This window comes from Zootoca vivipara, chromosome 7 (assembly GCF_965207765.1).
Source record: "Zootoca vivipara chromosome 7, rZooViv2.hap1.1, whole genome shotgun sequence".
NCBI lineage: Eukaryota > Metazoa > Chordata > Lepidosauria > Squamata > Lacertidae > Zootoca > Zootoca vivipara.
Window position 1 is genome coordinate 47,115,473 of NC_142590.1, and position 16,522 is coordinate 47,131,994.

Consider the following 16,522-nt stretch of genomic DNA (forward strand, 5'->3'; position numbering starts at 1 on the left):
AGAGGACTGGGCAGGAGCAGGCAGTGCTCTCAGAATAAGAATAGTCTGTGAACGTTGTGAATTGGGGGGGGGGAGCCGGGGGCTCCAGGCAAATGAGGGTGGCTCTGGTCTGGGAATTCGAGTGCGGGGTAAGGGAGAAATGGCTCTGTGGTTGCACTTGCTAAATGGGAGAGTGGTATTGCACCCACATGGTGCTTGTGGGCTTCCCAAGGGAGCGGGTAGTGCTGCGATCTAAACCACAGAGCCTCTTGGGCTTGCTGATTGGAAGGTCGGCAGTTCAAATCCACACAATGGGTCGAGCTTCCGTTCCTCTGTTCCAGCTTCTGCCAACCTAGCAGTTCAAAAGCATACCAGTAGATAAATCGGTACAGCTGTGGCGGGAAGGTAAACAGTGTTTCTGTGCACTCTAGTTTCCGTCATGGTGTCCCGTTGCGCCAGAAGCGGTTTAGCTATGCTGGCCACATGAGCCGGAAAGCTGTCTGTGGACAAATGCCAGCTCCCTCGGCCTGAAAGTGAGATGAGTGCCATAACACCATAGTCACCTTTGACTGGACTTAACCATCCAGGGGTCCTTTGTGGGCTTCCCATAGACATCCTGTTGTGCACACAGAGCAGAGTGTTACACTTGATGCACCTTTTTTTCTCAGACTCAGCAAGGGAATGCCAATAATGTGGTTAGCAAGTTTATGCGACACACACACACCCCACTAGGTGCAGAGAGAGGTGGGTGCCAATTGTTATCAAGACTGTACCCCTCCCAGCCACAATTCCTGTGATATCCCTCTACCATGTGTGACAGTTAACATTAAGAAAACAACTGTTGTTGGAACCAGTGGGAGAAAACAGTCAACAGGCCCTCACATTCACAAGTTGTGAGGAGCATCTGGGAATGAGGCCCCAAGCAAATCTTCAAGCAACAGATGGGTACTGGGACCACCCCTTATTTGCTCCACCACAACATGTAACTCAAGGACCAGATCACTAAAAGTGCCTCCAGGCTGTCACTATTTTGTGGGACGGATTCAAGCACACACCAGAAAAGGTTTGTGCAATTAAAGTGGATTTAAAAGCTGTTGCCTTAACACTTTAAAAACAAAGGACTCTTTGGATTTAGGAAAGTGATAGGATGACAGGATATTTAAAAGTATGGGATGAACAAACAATAGGAAGATGACTAAACACCCCGCAAGCAAATCAGGATGTCTGCGGGATGACTGCTCATTACAGTATAACTGCCTAATAAATAATATCTATAAAGTCAGCTTTTGGAAGTTTAGTCCTCACAGAGCTACAAATCCCAGCACCCTTAACAAACTACAGTTTCCAGGATTCTTTGCGGGGAAGCCATGTGCTATAAACGCATGGTGTGGCCTAATCACCACATAAGCTTTTGCAAGCAAATCAGGATGACTGCTGAATAAACAGGTGGTTTGGAGAAACCCATAAAAGCTACTTAAGATACTCCTTTGGCAAAGTACCAAGTTAAAGACAGTGTTTGCACTTCCTGGCTAAATGAGTAGCAGAATAAACTCATGTCTCAATGCATTTGATCCGAGTAAAGTCCACCTGTTACCATAGATATGGCTGCTGGGACAACCATCACTAAAGTGGACACCACAGAAGAGATTGCTGATTACAGCTAACCAAATTAGGGCTCGAAGATTAACAAACTAAAGGTCAAATGTGGGAGAGTGCAAATGTGGTGGAGAGAGAGAGAGAGAGAGGTGCTTTTCATTTTATTTCTCAGGCATGAGGAAGTGAGCAACAGATAACAATTCAAACAATTCAATGTAAAGGCTAATCACACATTACTGAGCACCCAAGGAGAAACTGACAAGCAGGCACCTTCTGCATTGCCCTTAGTGCCTGTCAAATATGCTTCTCTTTTAACAAGCCTTCCAAGTGTAAATCTTTGGTGTCATTTAGTATCAGTATCAGAAATGAATTGATTTTATATATGCCTTGTTGTTTAAAGAGTGGTTGGAGCAACACAGCCTGATGGGTAGGATATTATTATTATTATTATTATTATTATTATTATTATTATTAGTGTGTGCATATATAGTTTTTATGTATGCAGATGTCAGCTGTTTTTATATATGCAGCTGTTCTGTGCATGTTTTCATTGTATTGTAATCACTTTGGGACCTTCATAAATGAAATAATAATAACATTCAAAATCTGCACATGTATGCAAGAGAAAAACACCCCACAATTTAAAAGCAATTCTTAAAACGATACCATGAAGGTCTTGACTATATTATTATTATTATATGATATATGCAAACTAGGAATAGCAAAGAATTTGATTTAGTTCACATCTAAAGGAGAGCTTACCTATGCAAACCAAAACACAGCCATCCTTAGTGCAAACACATGTTATGAAGCCCTAACATCTTTTTTTAGAACATAAAACTAACTTTGGGGAAAAAATTAATAGAGAAAGAGGAAGATGCCCCAACCCTTCCCTCAGCGACCATTTCTCTACTTCAACTTCCTTCCCTGTGGCTTTTCTCTACACAGAGTTCAAAACATGGATAAACACAAAACTGCCCTCAAGCAAATGTTTGTAGCAGTGTCCCACTCCTGATACTGCTGGGAAAAGCTGATGCAGTTTGTACCAAAACCTGGTTGGAACACTATTTATTTAGTGCTCCATAACAGTTTTTAACTAAGGAAAAATGAATTTATTGCTGAAGAGAATCTTCCTTCCCTGCAACATTCTGCATGATTTTTTGTTGCTGGGTGTGTGTGGAATAGTGGATCTGCTGTCTCAAGTTTCAATTCTCTTAAATTCTGTACATTCCTTTCCTTATCCTATAACTGGTTGCCCATGAGCAGAAAGTACTATTTTGTAGATAGCACCAGTATACCAAATACTAATCCCATGGAGCTGAATGTGCCAAATATGGCTGTGAATTTGACAGTCCGAAGATGGCCTACTCAGGAAATCACCATCTTATTTATTTGTAAGTGGAAATATCTGTCACACACATGGCACCTAAACTAAGATGTCTCATAAAGAAATATCAAAAGAGACATGAATGAAATGGTGGCATGACCTCACAGGGGCCCTCGTGGTTTACTGTCAGGAAACTGAAACACACCACTTGGAATGGTAACTTTTTTTCCTGAAGGAGAAGGGGTCAGGGATCCATAACTTGCTTGTTGCCTTGGCAACACTTATAGACGCAGAATCCTTTGGGCATATTTCTGTGAACTTGTACTGCCCTGGCAAACTGGGTTAAATCCAAGTTAAGAATAGTTACACAGTAGTAGTATTTGGTTATCTTCTCATGCCAATGAGTTATTTCTTGATTCAGTTGGGCCTCATTTTTTCACTCCCCTCCCTGTTCTTACCAAAACAGTTTGTCAGCAATGTCTGGAATGGAGCCAGCATTCCCTGCAGGGCAAAGGCCTACACTGAATTCTCTGGTAAAGAATATGCAAACAGTACCGACCACTAGTATTTGAAGGGGTGGCCATCTGCCTCCTAGGGCAGAGTGGGAGAAGCAGCCCATTATGGCTGTTAAAATGGCTGCCAAAGTTACTGAGAGGCACATACAAAAAATAAACAGTTTATATTCATTTGTAAGAGGCTAGAGAGTACCTCTTGATTTCTGTTAAAACACAAGGAAGGTTGTCATACCCCATTTCACAACTTCATCCTTTTTATGCATCTTTTATTATGTACAAATCTAATGCAGGCAGCAGAGAACTGCTAGAGGCCTATACAGTTATGTACTGCTAATTTTGCACCTGTTTGAAAGCATATGTTCCATGGGGTAGATCCACCACACAGCAAAACTGACCACGTATTTCCATTGCTCTCCTCATTGACATTCCCATTTTCATGCAATGCTAGAATTGCTTCCATGGGATTCTAGGAGAGTTCCAAAGCAACTCTTTGAAGTTCAGCTCCTTTTTTTCCTACCCATTTCCTTTGTTTCATAAGCCATTCATACATGGGCATTTCCAGACGACCACTATTTTGTGAGCGAGAGTCAACTGCATATCGGCAAAGTTAAGATTCAAGAATTCAAGTGGATTTGCCACTCTTGCACAAGAAGCTCACTTCAAAAAACAAACAAAACCACACACCCCTGCACAAAAACACATTTGCTTTTCTCAGTAAGGAAAGTGGCATGAAAATGCACTAGAAAATGTGTAATAGCAATTGCTTGACCTAATATCATATAATCTCCCTGCAAACAAATCAGAATGAATGCTCTATAAACAGCCAACATAATAAAACCTCCCTGGAAACTTTGTGTAAACAAATCAGGATGAAGGCTCAATAAACAGATTTGGAAACCTTATTCAGTGGCTTCCTATAATGACCAGACTTGCAGTTCTCAGCCAGCAACTGATCTCACAACAACTGCGTCAGATTATTGAGGGGACAGTTGTGCCTGCTTCCATGAACAATCCCTGTCCACACTGTTCTGCCCGGTGAAAAAAATCTCATGGTATTTGTTCAAAAGCAAATGTTTGGAGAAGAATCCAGGTGACATTATATGCACAGGAAGCTGTCTTATACTAAGGTTGTGTACAAACTCCCATTTATTCTGCATCTACTGAGCTCCCACTGCTTATTTGGGAAGTGGTGTACACACAACATTAACCACAATCCAGATCTATCCTGCTGTTTTTTTTAATAGAATACTGTGTTTTGATGAGTTTTCCCCTAAACTGGCTTTGATGTGAATTAAGAAAAAGAACCACCTAGCTGTGTTTAAGCTAATAATGTGCACACAACCCAGATTTGATTATTTGTTCATCTAAGATCAGTATTTTCTCTTTCAAATTACAGCAGCTCCCCGGGGTCTCAGGCAGAAGTCTTTCCCACTGCCTGCAATGTGATCCTTCTAACTGAAATGCCTAGGGATTGAACCTAGGACTTTCTACAAGCATGTGACTGCTCTGAGCTTTGGTCCCTCCTGTTGTATAACGTGTTGCTTGAATGCTGTACACAAGGAGGGCCTTGGTAGATTAAACCAAGGGTATATCCAGTCCAATTTAATGCTTCATTTGTTCAAACTCTCTCTCTTAGTTTTAGAAGCAGGCTTAATTGGAATCAGCACACGCATGGGCCTGCTAGACAAGGAGCAGGAGGAAGTTGCCAAAACAGGAGAAAAAGAGGGGAAGTGGAGGAGGACTTGCTCCTGGGACAGGTGTTCAAAGGTGTTACAATTCAGAACATTATGGAGGACTTGCTTAACAAGTTTGTGCAGTACTTGCACCTGTTCAAAGAAGAGCAACAGGCTGTGATAAAGAACCCGGGAAAAGTGGGCTATTTTGGAAAGGATATGAGATGAACTGCAAACGGCACAGGCCAGTGCTTTTAGCAGCAGCAGCAGCAGCAGCAGCAGCAAACATGAAAAGGGTCAGTGTGAAAGCATTTAAACTCCTTCCTAGTGGCTGGCTTTGAAAATCACTACTATCTCAACATTCCTGTCTTGTTCTGCAGAAATGAAGCATGGAAGAGGGAGTGTAAAGAAGTGTGTTTCCATGCAGGCAGCAGGTAATATTTGGCTAAGATCTGCCCTCTGCCTTCCTGCGAGGCATGAGATAATGGTTGTGGTGTGTGTATGCATGAATATGGATGATGCAGATTCTCTGGCTTTCGTAATGCTTTGCCTTTTTCTCCTCTCCTCTCTTCCCCATGCTGAGTTCCAAGACCAAGAGGCACTCTGTTTCAAGTCGAAGGCTGCTCCACATGCAAACCATGTCCTCCATTCATGCATGGGTCCCATATTGTCCATCTTGGAGGCAGGCTGGAGTCGGCACATGGAGTTTGTAATATATAGGGCTACTGAGCATAGATGCTCCCCTAGCACAATTTATAGCTGTGTGTCACCTCTCTGAACTCCTTATTTCCTTTCAGTTTGGCAGAGTCTTAGATTGTGGTGGTGTGCTGTCCATGCCTTTCTGGTCAGGGAAGAAGATGGCATGAGGGATGGGTTCATGCAGGATCCTCTGGACTAGCAAAGTTCAGCTATGTTCTGTGCTCTATGTAAAAAGATGGTGGCATGACCATGAGACATATGTACAGGAGGCTTCTATTGCCCTTTTTGGGACCACAGGTTGGTGGGGTCAGTGCTCAAGTCTCTCATGCTTCCTCAGCCGTCACATCAATCCCTGCATAAGTAAAATTCTCAAACAAAGCCATGTTCACGTAGGCCTGTCAAAGGAGAAAGAGAGTCAAGTTGGGGGGGGGGCTACTCCCTTTTACCCCTTCTTTTATGAGTACATTTTCCTCCAGGTTCTGACTAGAAAAGACAATATAACAACTCATATTTTAACCTTACACTGCAATCATGCTCAGAGCAAGCCCCAGCCAAACATCTTGGGACAACTGCCTGATATGGGGCCCAGTTCTAAGGACTACCTACATCCTGCCTTGATGAAAGAAGCAGAGACCCTACAACAGGATATTCTTAGTTGAAGGGTATGGTAAGGGTGCTGGGGCCCCCAATGGTGATACTGGGTTCTGTCATCTGACTGTAAACTCTGCTCACCCACATCTTTACAGCACACAGGCTAAAAGCTCAGGAGGGTTTTAATTCAGAGCACAGCAAGAATATCTCTAGATAGTGATACCTTCCGAGCTTCCAGCATGCGGATGAGCTGCACCGATATCTGAGCAAAAGGTGGACGTTCATATGGCCGGTCCCGCCAGCACTGCCGCATTAGCTCATAGCTGCAGGAGAAGGTGAAGAATCAGGATGAAGCTAAATACACAAGGTATAGGGAACTGCCAAGTTCACTGGATGCTTGGTCTACTGGGCATCTCTCTCTCCAGCTCCTCCATCAGCATGTGACAGTGAGGAGATGTAGAGGCTGAGGCCTAGTATGCCAGTGACCATTGGCAGGAGATAACTGAGTAAACAGGATGTGTGTGTTGGGTGGGGGGGAAGGGTTTCCACTTACACTTCGTCATCACAGTTGAGAGGCTTCTCCATGCGGTACCCTTGGGGCAGCTTTTCATAGAGTTCAGCACATGTCATGCCACAGTATGGCGTCCCTCCTGGGAAATCAGACAAGGCACCATATTCACCAGCATCTTGGTGCCACTAGTGGCCAGCGGGGCTCTATGAGTTGGGCTGCATTGCTCTCCTGGCTTCCTAACACTGCACATTGCTGCTCCCATTGCTGAGGGAAGGGAGGGGTGCGGTGCTGGGAGTGCTGAATTAGCTCGGCTGCTGTGGCCGCCACTGGGCTGACCATCCCACTGCCTTGCCCCTCCCCTGTCCCACTTGGTAACTGTCAGTGACACATGGTGTTGCAAAACCAGGCAAGCAATGTAGCCCCACCTGTGCAATCTCACCAGCCACTCCTGCTTGGTGCAATGCATGCTTAACATAGTCTTCTGGGTGCCGCTGGAACAAAGGCAAATGTTGCAGTTCTCCTAAACCACCCATCTCTGTCCTGTATGTCCTGTCCTCACCTGTCAGGGGGACTCCTTACAGGGAACCTCCCCCAGTCATCTTGACCAGCACTTCCCCCGGTGACAGCACTAGCAGCGGGTCAGAAGGAGGGAATGAGGAATGGAGCAGGGTGGAGAGAGGGCTCTCAGACGTGTCAGAGCCAAGGCACCGACCCAGCTGGCCAGAGAGGGAAGGGCGCGCCCACATGCAGGGCTAGGGGGAGGCGCTTTGGGGTGCCTAGGCATTTATGCTGGTCCAAGACACGAAGGAAGCCATTGCCGGGTTCTGAATCAGACTAGGCAGTCATGTTTTCTGATACCTCTGCACTGTAAATAATATGCACAATAAAACTCTGAAAGACAGAGCGGACTGGAGCGTCTTTACTCGAGAGTAGCCGCAACAATCCCCTGACATCACCCATACGTAGTGCAAAGTGCAGCTAGATTGGAAGGTGTACAGTAGCAACTATATGTTGAAGTGAATAGATTATGTAGGTCAGTAAGAGTTTTTCTCCCATGGTGTTGTTAAGGTTCGCCAGCCCATTTAGGGAAAGATCTGCTAAGACTAGGCATGCTCGCATTTTGTGTTTCTCCCCAAAGTGCAGGTTTTCATCCTGGCTGTCCTGTTAGGAAGATTGGTTCAAGGTTGTTTCCATGATCCTCAACCAAAGTAAAGGTAAGGCACTCTGATGTCACTCACAGAGAGGTTGTTGGAGAAATGAAATGAAGAAGTTGTATTGAAGAGTGTGGGGCCAAAATGGGATGTATAGCATAAAGGACAGTGAGGGCAACAGAGACAGAAACTTACCCAGGCTAACTATTTCCCATAAGAGAACCCCAAATGACCACCTGCAAGAGAAAGACAAGTTAGGATGTAGGCTGAGGTCGTCCAGCTTTTTCCACTCTACTGTAGCAAACTTGCTGCTTTTCTAAGATCATTTTTGTTCTGGCCTGGTACTAATACAGAAAGAAAAAAGAAAATACTGAAGCCAGTAGTTTCCCTTTGTTAATTCAAATTAAGTATTCAAGTATTCAAATGTATTGCAACTTAATGGATTGATTAAAGAAGTGAAAGACAGAGGATCATTCATACATTCTCCTCCTCATGACATTCCTCTTCATTGCATTTTCTACTTCTACTAGCCAGGAAATGGAGCAAAGGGGCCAAGTGAAAGGCCCATCTAGCCCAGCACTCTGTTCTCACAATGGGTGGTCCGATGCCCATGGGAAGACCACAGGCGGAACCAGAGCACAACATAATATTTATCCTCCATAAATTTATCTAATCCTCTCTTAAAGCCTTCCAGGTTGGCAGCCATCACTACTCTGAAGTGAAGAAAGTACCACCTGCCACCTGATCACTGTCGTCCAATCTGTGGTTGACCCTGCCACCCTGCCCACCCACCCATAAATCACTCACACATCACTCTTGGTTGTGTACACGCTGTAATTCAGGGACTCAATAGCCATCCAGCGAACTGGCAAACGGCCCTGCGAAAACAAGCATCATTGGGGTTACAGAAGCCCACTGTGAGTAGACCGGCGAACAAAGAGAAGAGATGGAGCTGGGCTCCACTCAGAGCAGAAGAGAAGCCTGAGGAATGAGGAAGGGGTCCACATGACCGTCTCTATCCAGACTTACCATAGTCTTCTTTACATAGACTTCCTCCCCCCGGGACAAACCAAAGTCGGCAATCTTGGAAGTCAGGTTTTCCCCTACCAGGATGTTCCTGGCAGCCAGGTCTCTGTGGATGAACTAGGGGAGGGCAGGAAACAGCAGTGAGTGGCACAGGCAGTGGTAGAGAACTCAGGCATTCATCCTAGTCCATGGCTGGCAGTTATTTTACAGCTGCACACAACAGCATCTCATGAGCTGTCTTGTGAAACCAAAGCCGTAGGCATCTCAAAATCTTGCCTTACATTTCACCTCCTGTATTGCTTCAGCTTTCTCTGGTCCTAACTCAGAGCTGTACTGAGTTCTATCCATGTCAGTAAAGCTCTGAGTTAGGACCAGATAATTTCGAAGCAATACAGGATATAACTGGCATATAATTCCAATACACGTCTACTATAGCAAGTTTGAAGTCTGACCCTCAGATGATGGACCTGCCATTCTGTGTATGTGAAACACATTACAAATGGAAAGCACAAACACAGGCCTGCTCTGTCTTTCCCCTCCTTGACTTTGCTTGCTAATTCCCTCCCCCCCAAAAGAGAACTGGTTCATGAGCCCAACTAGTGGGAAAAGATGGCTAGGTGGTGAGGACACACAGACCTGTTTTTCACTCAAATACTGCATGCCTTTGGCCACATCAGATGCAAACTGCAAGAGCTGTTGGGATGTGAGGGTCGAGGCTGTCCCATGCTCCCTGGCAAAGGCAGGATCTGTCTCCAGGACTCTGCTCTTGCGCAGAAAATCTAGCAAGTTTCCATAGGGTGCATATTCAATGGCGATGTACAAGTAACCTGGAAAATTAGGGAAGAGACTGTCAAGTTATGCCCAGATAAACACGTCAGGAAACTTGCTTCGTTAGAAGCAGCAGGATGGAGAAAGAAAAGAGGACCATAAAAATTATCAGAGATGAACCTGCGATAAGGCACAAGATCCTCCTCTGTATGAAGTAATATGGAGAGTGTATGTAGAAATATGCATGGTCATGAAAGATAGTGGACCAGATAGCGTCACTGCAACCACTAGGTGGTGCCAGTGCTATGACAGGGTTCATCCACACTGCTCCTGAAAACCCCCTTTCCAAATCTGTTTTGTGCACTGTGGCCCTCTGTGGTTCTGTACCTACGTGGGTTGTTTGCTGCTCTCACATTCTATTGTACCAGGGCCACATGCTCTGCCTATTTGTATTTCAGATCTAAAGTCTTCTTGCTAATTTTAAAACCCTGCCCATGGACCCTTCAAAAGCAGCCCGTAAAACCCTCTGACACTCCCTTCTATCACTATTTCCAGCAGAAATAAGGAAAACTCATGTGCTCTGCTTCCTTCCCCTCACCTCCATGTATTTACAGGATATTGTTAGAGTGCTACTATGATCTTACTAAGCTTATTTTCCAAGTCTGGTTAACAATGTGTTTCAGAGATCACCACCATTATCTTCTCACCCTGCTATCAGCTCTATCAGTCATGCAAGTGGTTTGCTCTTAGTACATTGCTGCTGTAAAGAAGACAGAAGCTCCTGGTAGGGAAGATATCGTGATCTTGAAGGTGATTTTCCCAGGGTGAGGCTAATGCCTGGCATTCTTGGTGCATTGACCCCTGTGATTTCCCCAATGTGGGAAACTCAATTGCATAATTTCCTCCTCTGAAGGAGGAGGAAGATAATAACACTTCTGGGTTGAGTGTTTATACTGCTTTGCAGTTACAAAAGCAAGCATCAGTGGATCTACCATTTTTTGCCTTCTGGTGGTAAAGCTTTTGGCAGATTGTGACACTTGCTCACGGATGGCGCAATATGTTTTAAGGGTATGTATCTGTCTGTCACTCCCTCACAACAGCAAGCAAACACTAAACTTGGCACCCTAGAATAAGCAGCTCAAGTGTTGGCTCTGATTTCAGTCGCTGCCCCACACTAACCACAGGGAGAGATTAAAGGAAAATGAAATAAGGAAATATTTTGCAAGTTGAAGGAGTGGGAAGAGAGGATGGGGCTTTGGGCTTTGCGTGCTAGAGTGTGTGTTGTTTGGAAGCAGGGCGGGGTCTGTTGTTCCCTCACGACAAGCCCTCCTCAGTGAATAAAGGAAAAGGTGGTGCAGATGAGCCCAAAGATGGAGGAGCAGGGGAAGAAGTAGTTAGCACTGGAGGGTGCCCCATTGGCAAGGTGTCTCACCCTTGTTCTCACAGGCTCCCAGCAAGTTGATGATATTGGGATGGTGGCCCAGCTTGCAAAGAACTTCCAGCTCTCCAGCAAAGTCCCGGTGGTCATTCTCAGAGGCAAATTCTGTGGTGGCAAGAACATTTGTGGTACACGTGGCCAAGCCCAGCATTTTGGTGTGCTATATCCATGTTACAAATAGATCTGTATCCTGAATGTGACTGGAAATGCACATTCCTGCATGCACATGTCACAGTTTTACAAGCATACATGAGGCCCTTGTTCACATGTAATGCTAAGCCAAACTATCAGTCAGTGTGAACAAATAAATACTGTGCAGGCTCCCAGAGAGGAGATAATGGACACTTTGCTCCTGCCTAGTCATTCTGCTGCTGTGTTGCGTGACACTGTGGTTTGGTTTAGCATGTTGTCTGGATCTGGGCTTGTAGTTTAGCTGCCCCAGGCAAATCACAAGCTCCAAACCACAGGGCAGGCCTTGGTTATAGCTTGTTGCCTGGAATCCTGTGAATTGTAGTTTTAGAGCTGAAAATTGTCTGCTAAGTATCTCTGTTTCCCTGCACACTATGGTGCTAGCTACCTGGGATTGGGAATTGCTATGAAACCATTTTAAGTATGTGGTGGAGATGTTCTCTATGATTATGTGCCATGAGGAAGCCCATTGTCCTGCCTTCTGAACAGGGATATGCGAGGAGTGGCTGCTGTCTTCATTCTCTGAATACTTTGGTGCTTGAGCACCAAAAAAAAGTAAATGCATATGTATCTGGTGGTCAATGCAGTCCCCACCACCAAGGAGGAGGCAAGTATCAGGACAGGTCTGCTAATCATTTACACCCTGAGCAGGGCTAGCGAGGGAGAGGTAATGGTCTTCCTGTGTCAAGCATGGAAGTCTGACTTTGTGTGGCATCTCACCTTTCAGCATCTTGATGGCTGCATTCATTCTCAGCCCATCTTTCTTGATCATGGCCCGGATGACTTGCCCAAAGTTCCCTTCCCCTATCATGTCCTCAAACTTGATGTCTTCCCACTCCAGGATAGGGTAGCTGAGTGGCTCAGGCTGGGGTTTGGGTCGGCGAGTCAGGGTCAGCGTGCCTGAGTTGAACTGCAAAATGGTCTCTTCCCCCTGTGAGAGGATGAGTGAAGCGGGGAGTGAAGTGGGTCAACAGCCTGCTGTCACAAGCATGCTGCAGCATAGGGATTATGAGGGTAGGGAGCCAAGATCAGTGGGAAGAGGCAGGTGGGGCAGGGCAATATCACTCACAGAGCCTGACTGGTAGGTGAATGTGCGGCGCCGGTGGAAGAAGTTCTTCTTGATGAGGAAAAGGGCCAGCAGGGCAAAGAGTATGGTCACACAGGTGACGGAGACAGAGCCCACAATGGCTAACAGCAACTGCTGGTCCAGGTTGGATGGAGGCAAGTTCTGGCTCCCCAAGGTGGGCACTTGGCTCAGGGCTCCTGCGGGAAAGAGGGAAGCAGTGCGTTTTGTAACAGTGCCTGGCTCTGCGATGAAGGAGGAGAAGGCAACTGCACGACATGATAGAGATGCAGAACCACTGCCATGAGTGGACTCTATGGCTGTTCTGCCTCCCAGGGTGGATCAGTGCTCCAGGCCAAGGTGGCTATTGCTGCTGTGGTTTGCCAGGAGCAGTTGCACCTGCATCCTGGCTGGCCTACACTTTGGCTGTGCCTGGAATGTGCTGTAGGAATCACAGAGGCATCTTCATGCACATTAATTGCTTCCTGTCCCACTCAAACCCCACCCACTGGGACAGCCAACCAAACTTGTCCCTGGTCCACTCACCATCACCCACGATCTCAACTCTCACAGGCTTGCTCCACTCGCCTGGTACAAAAGAGCTGGCTCGCACCCGGAACTGGTAGAATGCGCTGGTGTTCAGCCCTGCAATGATCTTTGTGGTATCCCAGCCGTTGTCCGTGTCCATCCACTGTGGCTCACTGTTACCCCCCAGCTGTTGCACCTCCACAATGTACTTGTTGATGCCACCATTGGGGTACTCAGGGGGCAGCCAGGTGAGCTTGACAGTGCTGTCAGCAAGGGGCTCCGCTGAGAGAGACCGTGGGGATGAGGGACCTGGGAGGCAAGTGGTACAGCTGTTGGCTCTGCAATTGCGACCTGTTCCACAACTGCTAGGAATGCAGTCTGTGGCTTGGCGGACAGTGCAGTTGTGGACCTATTAGGCGTAGGCATGAGAGGACATTGGTCAGCAGAGTTACTACGATGCCAAGAAACAATGAGCAAGCCGTAGGTTTGTCCCTGAGGCACCCCTCAGTTTTCCAGGGCAACACATGTGCTAATGCTTCCTGATGCGTTTACAGAGGTTCAAAGCCTCTTGGAAGAAAATAGAAATCCCTGCAAAATAGGAGGCACCTTAGAGCCTGCAACACATAACACCATGCCAAGATTTTATTAGATTTTAGACCTGTCTACCAAGAAGGCAAGAGCATCAAGCCGGTTGGGACATCTCTGACATAGTACTTGTTCTGTAAGGGATCACCTGGGAATAAAACCTTGCAGAGGCCACCCACCCCAGTGTCATTGATCCCTCAGCCCTTCTGAGAGTGGCAGATTTCTCCCAGGTGGCACATCCCATTGCCCACCTTTGCTGTCAATCTTGACCTTGTAGAGGTCAGATGGAGGTCCGAGACTGGTGCAGTGATAGATCAGCACCACCAGGCTGTACTCCTTGTTGAATTTAAGGTTTGGAATGTAGGCAGACTGCACAATCATGGAAGTGATGTTTTCCTGATGGACGAGCTCCTTGGCTGCATCATAGAGCTGGACAAGGAACCCAGAGCCCACAGTGTCACCACCGGGCAGGTTCCAGTTCACATGCAACGTGTTGCTCCCTTCAACAAATGAGCGTTCGATCACAGGCTTGGCTGTTGGCTCTGTGTGGAATAGAGAAACAAGAAGCCATCAGCCTGATTCTGTTGCCAACAGCACCTGAGGAGAAAGAAATCCTGAGACAATTTCTCTTCAGCCTGGGCTGTACGATCAGCATAAGGCGGAGTTAGTGCCACATGCTTAAGGAGACACAATCTTTACCCAATCAACAGTAGGCAGACAGGATAGGAATGAATTGAAATGAACACTGTGTGAGGGAGAATATCTAAGAGAATAGTATATTAAAGTAAGAGGAAGCAGGGAGGTGTGTTAGAGAGTGGGGTGCTGCAAAAGTGTAGTTGGAGTTAATCAGTCTGGGGGGGGGGAACACACATTTTTTTCTGCTGGGTCCGGGTTAGGCTGGAGATGGGATGTACTGTACATTTTAGGCTAGGGAATAGGTTTAGGCAGTACAATCCTATGCATCCCACTGTGGAAATAAGTCTATACACAGGTTAACATGTACTTGCTAAGAAGATGAGCCTTATATCCATTCATTTTGTTATAGCTAAAATTTGTTAAGTTGTTAACCTGGTTTATCCACATGTTAAGGGTCTTAACACACACTCACCCACCTCAAAGTAAACTTTCTACAGTAATATACTGTGAAAGAAGGCAGTTGGATCCCTGAGGTGGGAAGAGGTTGGGTCACTCATCTATGGGGCACTGGCATTTTGTTCTCCAACCAGAGGAGGTAGTGGCAGAAACAGGGCGCTTAGCTGGTCTCTGTGGAATACCAGAGTAGGTATTTGTACAATCTTGACTGGTTAATCTCTACTGACTAGAAGGATGGCTGAAGAAGACCCATATGGGAACCAGGATATTAGAAACTGTAGGCATCCTTAGCACTACTCACACGCTTACTACAGAATCTACTTCTTTCGGTTTGGGCATGCTTCATCTCCCCACTTCCCAGATTTGGCTCACTGAAGTTCAGATACTCACCTTGGCACTCTGTTACCATGACAGCGTGAGGGCCTGGTTTACCTTCCCCTCCATCTCCAGGGCGTGTTAGCTGAACCTTAACAAGGTAGGCTGTGACAGGTCGCAGGTTCATTAGGGTGATGTTCTGAGCATGGTCAACTGTTGATCAAATATGGGTCTGTTACTGTAGAGTCTCATGCTGAAGGTTATGCTCCATATATTTGTTTACTGCAGAAAGCTCACTGCGCAGGGCCTTTTGACTGGGGTCTGCAGCTCTGTGACCCTTCCTTTCAGACTAACGTCCCTTCCATTTTCTATTATCTGCTGAACAGATAAGGGACAGGGACTGCCTCATATCCACAGAATACATTTAAAGCACATTCAGAATACATAACCTTCTCGGTGGTGGAGCCTGCCCTGTGGAATGCCCTCCCATCAGATGTCAAAGAGATAAACAATTATACAGCTTTCCGTAGACACCTGAAGGCAGCCCTATATTGGGAAGTTATTAATGTCTGGTGTTTTGCTGTGTTTTGTTATATTCTGCTGTAAGCCCCTTAGAGTGACTGTGGCAACCCAGTCAGATGTGTGGGGTACAATCAATCAATCAATTAAAAATCCCCCAAAGAATCCTGGAAACTGCAGTTTGTTAAGGCTGATGAGAATTGTAGCTGGGGTGGTGGTGGTGGTCTACAGTTCCCAGGATCAAGGGTTGTACCTAACTTTGGAGCCTGATCTCCTGTTCCTGTTGTAACATATGCCTGAAAGAATCCTTGTTTCTTCATGATTGGCTGAGCTGAAAATATTTTGCTTCTCTGTTGAGCAGAATCCCCTGGGTTAAGAAGCATTGCTAATTACTTAAATGACTCAAATGTGCATAAATGCACCATGTCCCTAGCCAAACTAAGATGTTAGATGGCTAGGGCAACGGGTTCTCACTGGCACTGCACTTCGTGGTGTGCCCAGCTGTTCTGTAAATATAATACTTTTTTAAAAAAGAAAATGAAGGAGAAAGGGCAGGAGATCTGGGGTCCAGCACAAAAGACCCAGAGCTCAGCCCCCTAGATCACCTGCTAACAACACTCCTGTCTGGATCTCTTTCTGTATAGTTGAAAAGAACTGAAGAGCAGGCACAGGTTTGAGAGGGCCCTGCAGATTTAAGAGAGCACACAAGTTAGAGCGACAACTCCATCAGGATTACAGCTTACCTACAATGGATGACCACTGAGAAGTGCCAGTTTGGGGCTTGTACAGAACCTTGATGGAGATGATGGGTCCATCACCTGAGACACGCCCCACAGGCGAAATCACAAGCTGCCGACTCTGCTTGGCCAGAAGCCTGGGAGGGCTTAGCGGCACGGGAGGCTCTAAGGAAGGGAACAGCGTCAATCACAAACCAGGCAAACATGAAAGTAGACAAAG

At 46.2% G+C, this 16,522-nt stretch overlaps 1 protein-coding gene across 3 annotated transcripts in view; it reads right to left on the reverse strand.

The window, feature by feature from the left end:
- Positions 1 to 3,666: 3,666 nt before the first annotated feature.
- Positions 3,667 to 16,522, reverse strand: part of TIE1 (tyrosine kinase with immunoglobulin like and EGF like domains 1) — a 36,940-nt gene continuing 24,084 nt past the window's right edge. For 2 of the 3 annotated variants that reach the window (XM_088674103.1, XM_035122926.3), the window contains exons 10-23: positions 16,309 to 16,467; positions 15,122 to 15,259; positions 13,891 to 14,181; positions 13,073 to 13,363; positions 12,533 to 12,726; positions 12,184 to 12,394; positions 11,269 to 11,379; positions 9,705 to 9,895; positions 9,072 to 9,185; positions 8,850 to 8,920; positions 8,238 to 8,278; positions 6,934 to 7,030; positions 6,604 to 6,703; positions 3,667 to 6,184 (exon numbers count right to left, since the gene is read on the reverse strand). In XM_088674103.1, the coding sequence (XP_088530229.1) occupies positions 6,113 to 6,184; positions 6,604 to 6,703; positions 6,934 to 7,030; positions 8,238 to 8,278; positions 8,850 to 8,920; positions 9,072 to 9,185; positions 9,705 to 9,895; positions 11,269 to 11,379; positions 12,184 to 12,394; positions 12,533 to 12,726; positions 13,073 to 13,363; positions 13,891 to 14,181; positions 15,122 to 15,259; positions 16,309 to 16,467 (2,081 nt within the window). In that variant the 3' untranslated portion in view covers positions 3,667 to 6,112. The remainder of the gene's footprint in view (positions 6,185 to 6,603; positions 6,704 to 6,933; positions 7,031 to 8,237; positions 8,279 to 8,849; positions 8,921 to 9,071; positions 9,186 to 9,704; positions 9,896 to 11,268; positions 11,380 to 12,183; positions 12,395 to 12,532; positions 12,727 to 13,072; positions 13,364 to 13,890; positions 14,182 to 15,121; positions 15,260 to 16,308; positions 16,468 to 16,522) is intronic. The other variant, XM_035122927.3, reaches the window with a different exon arrangement.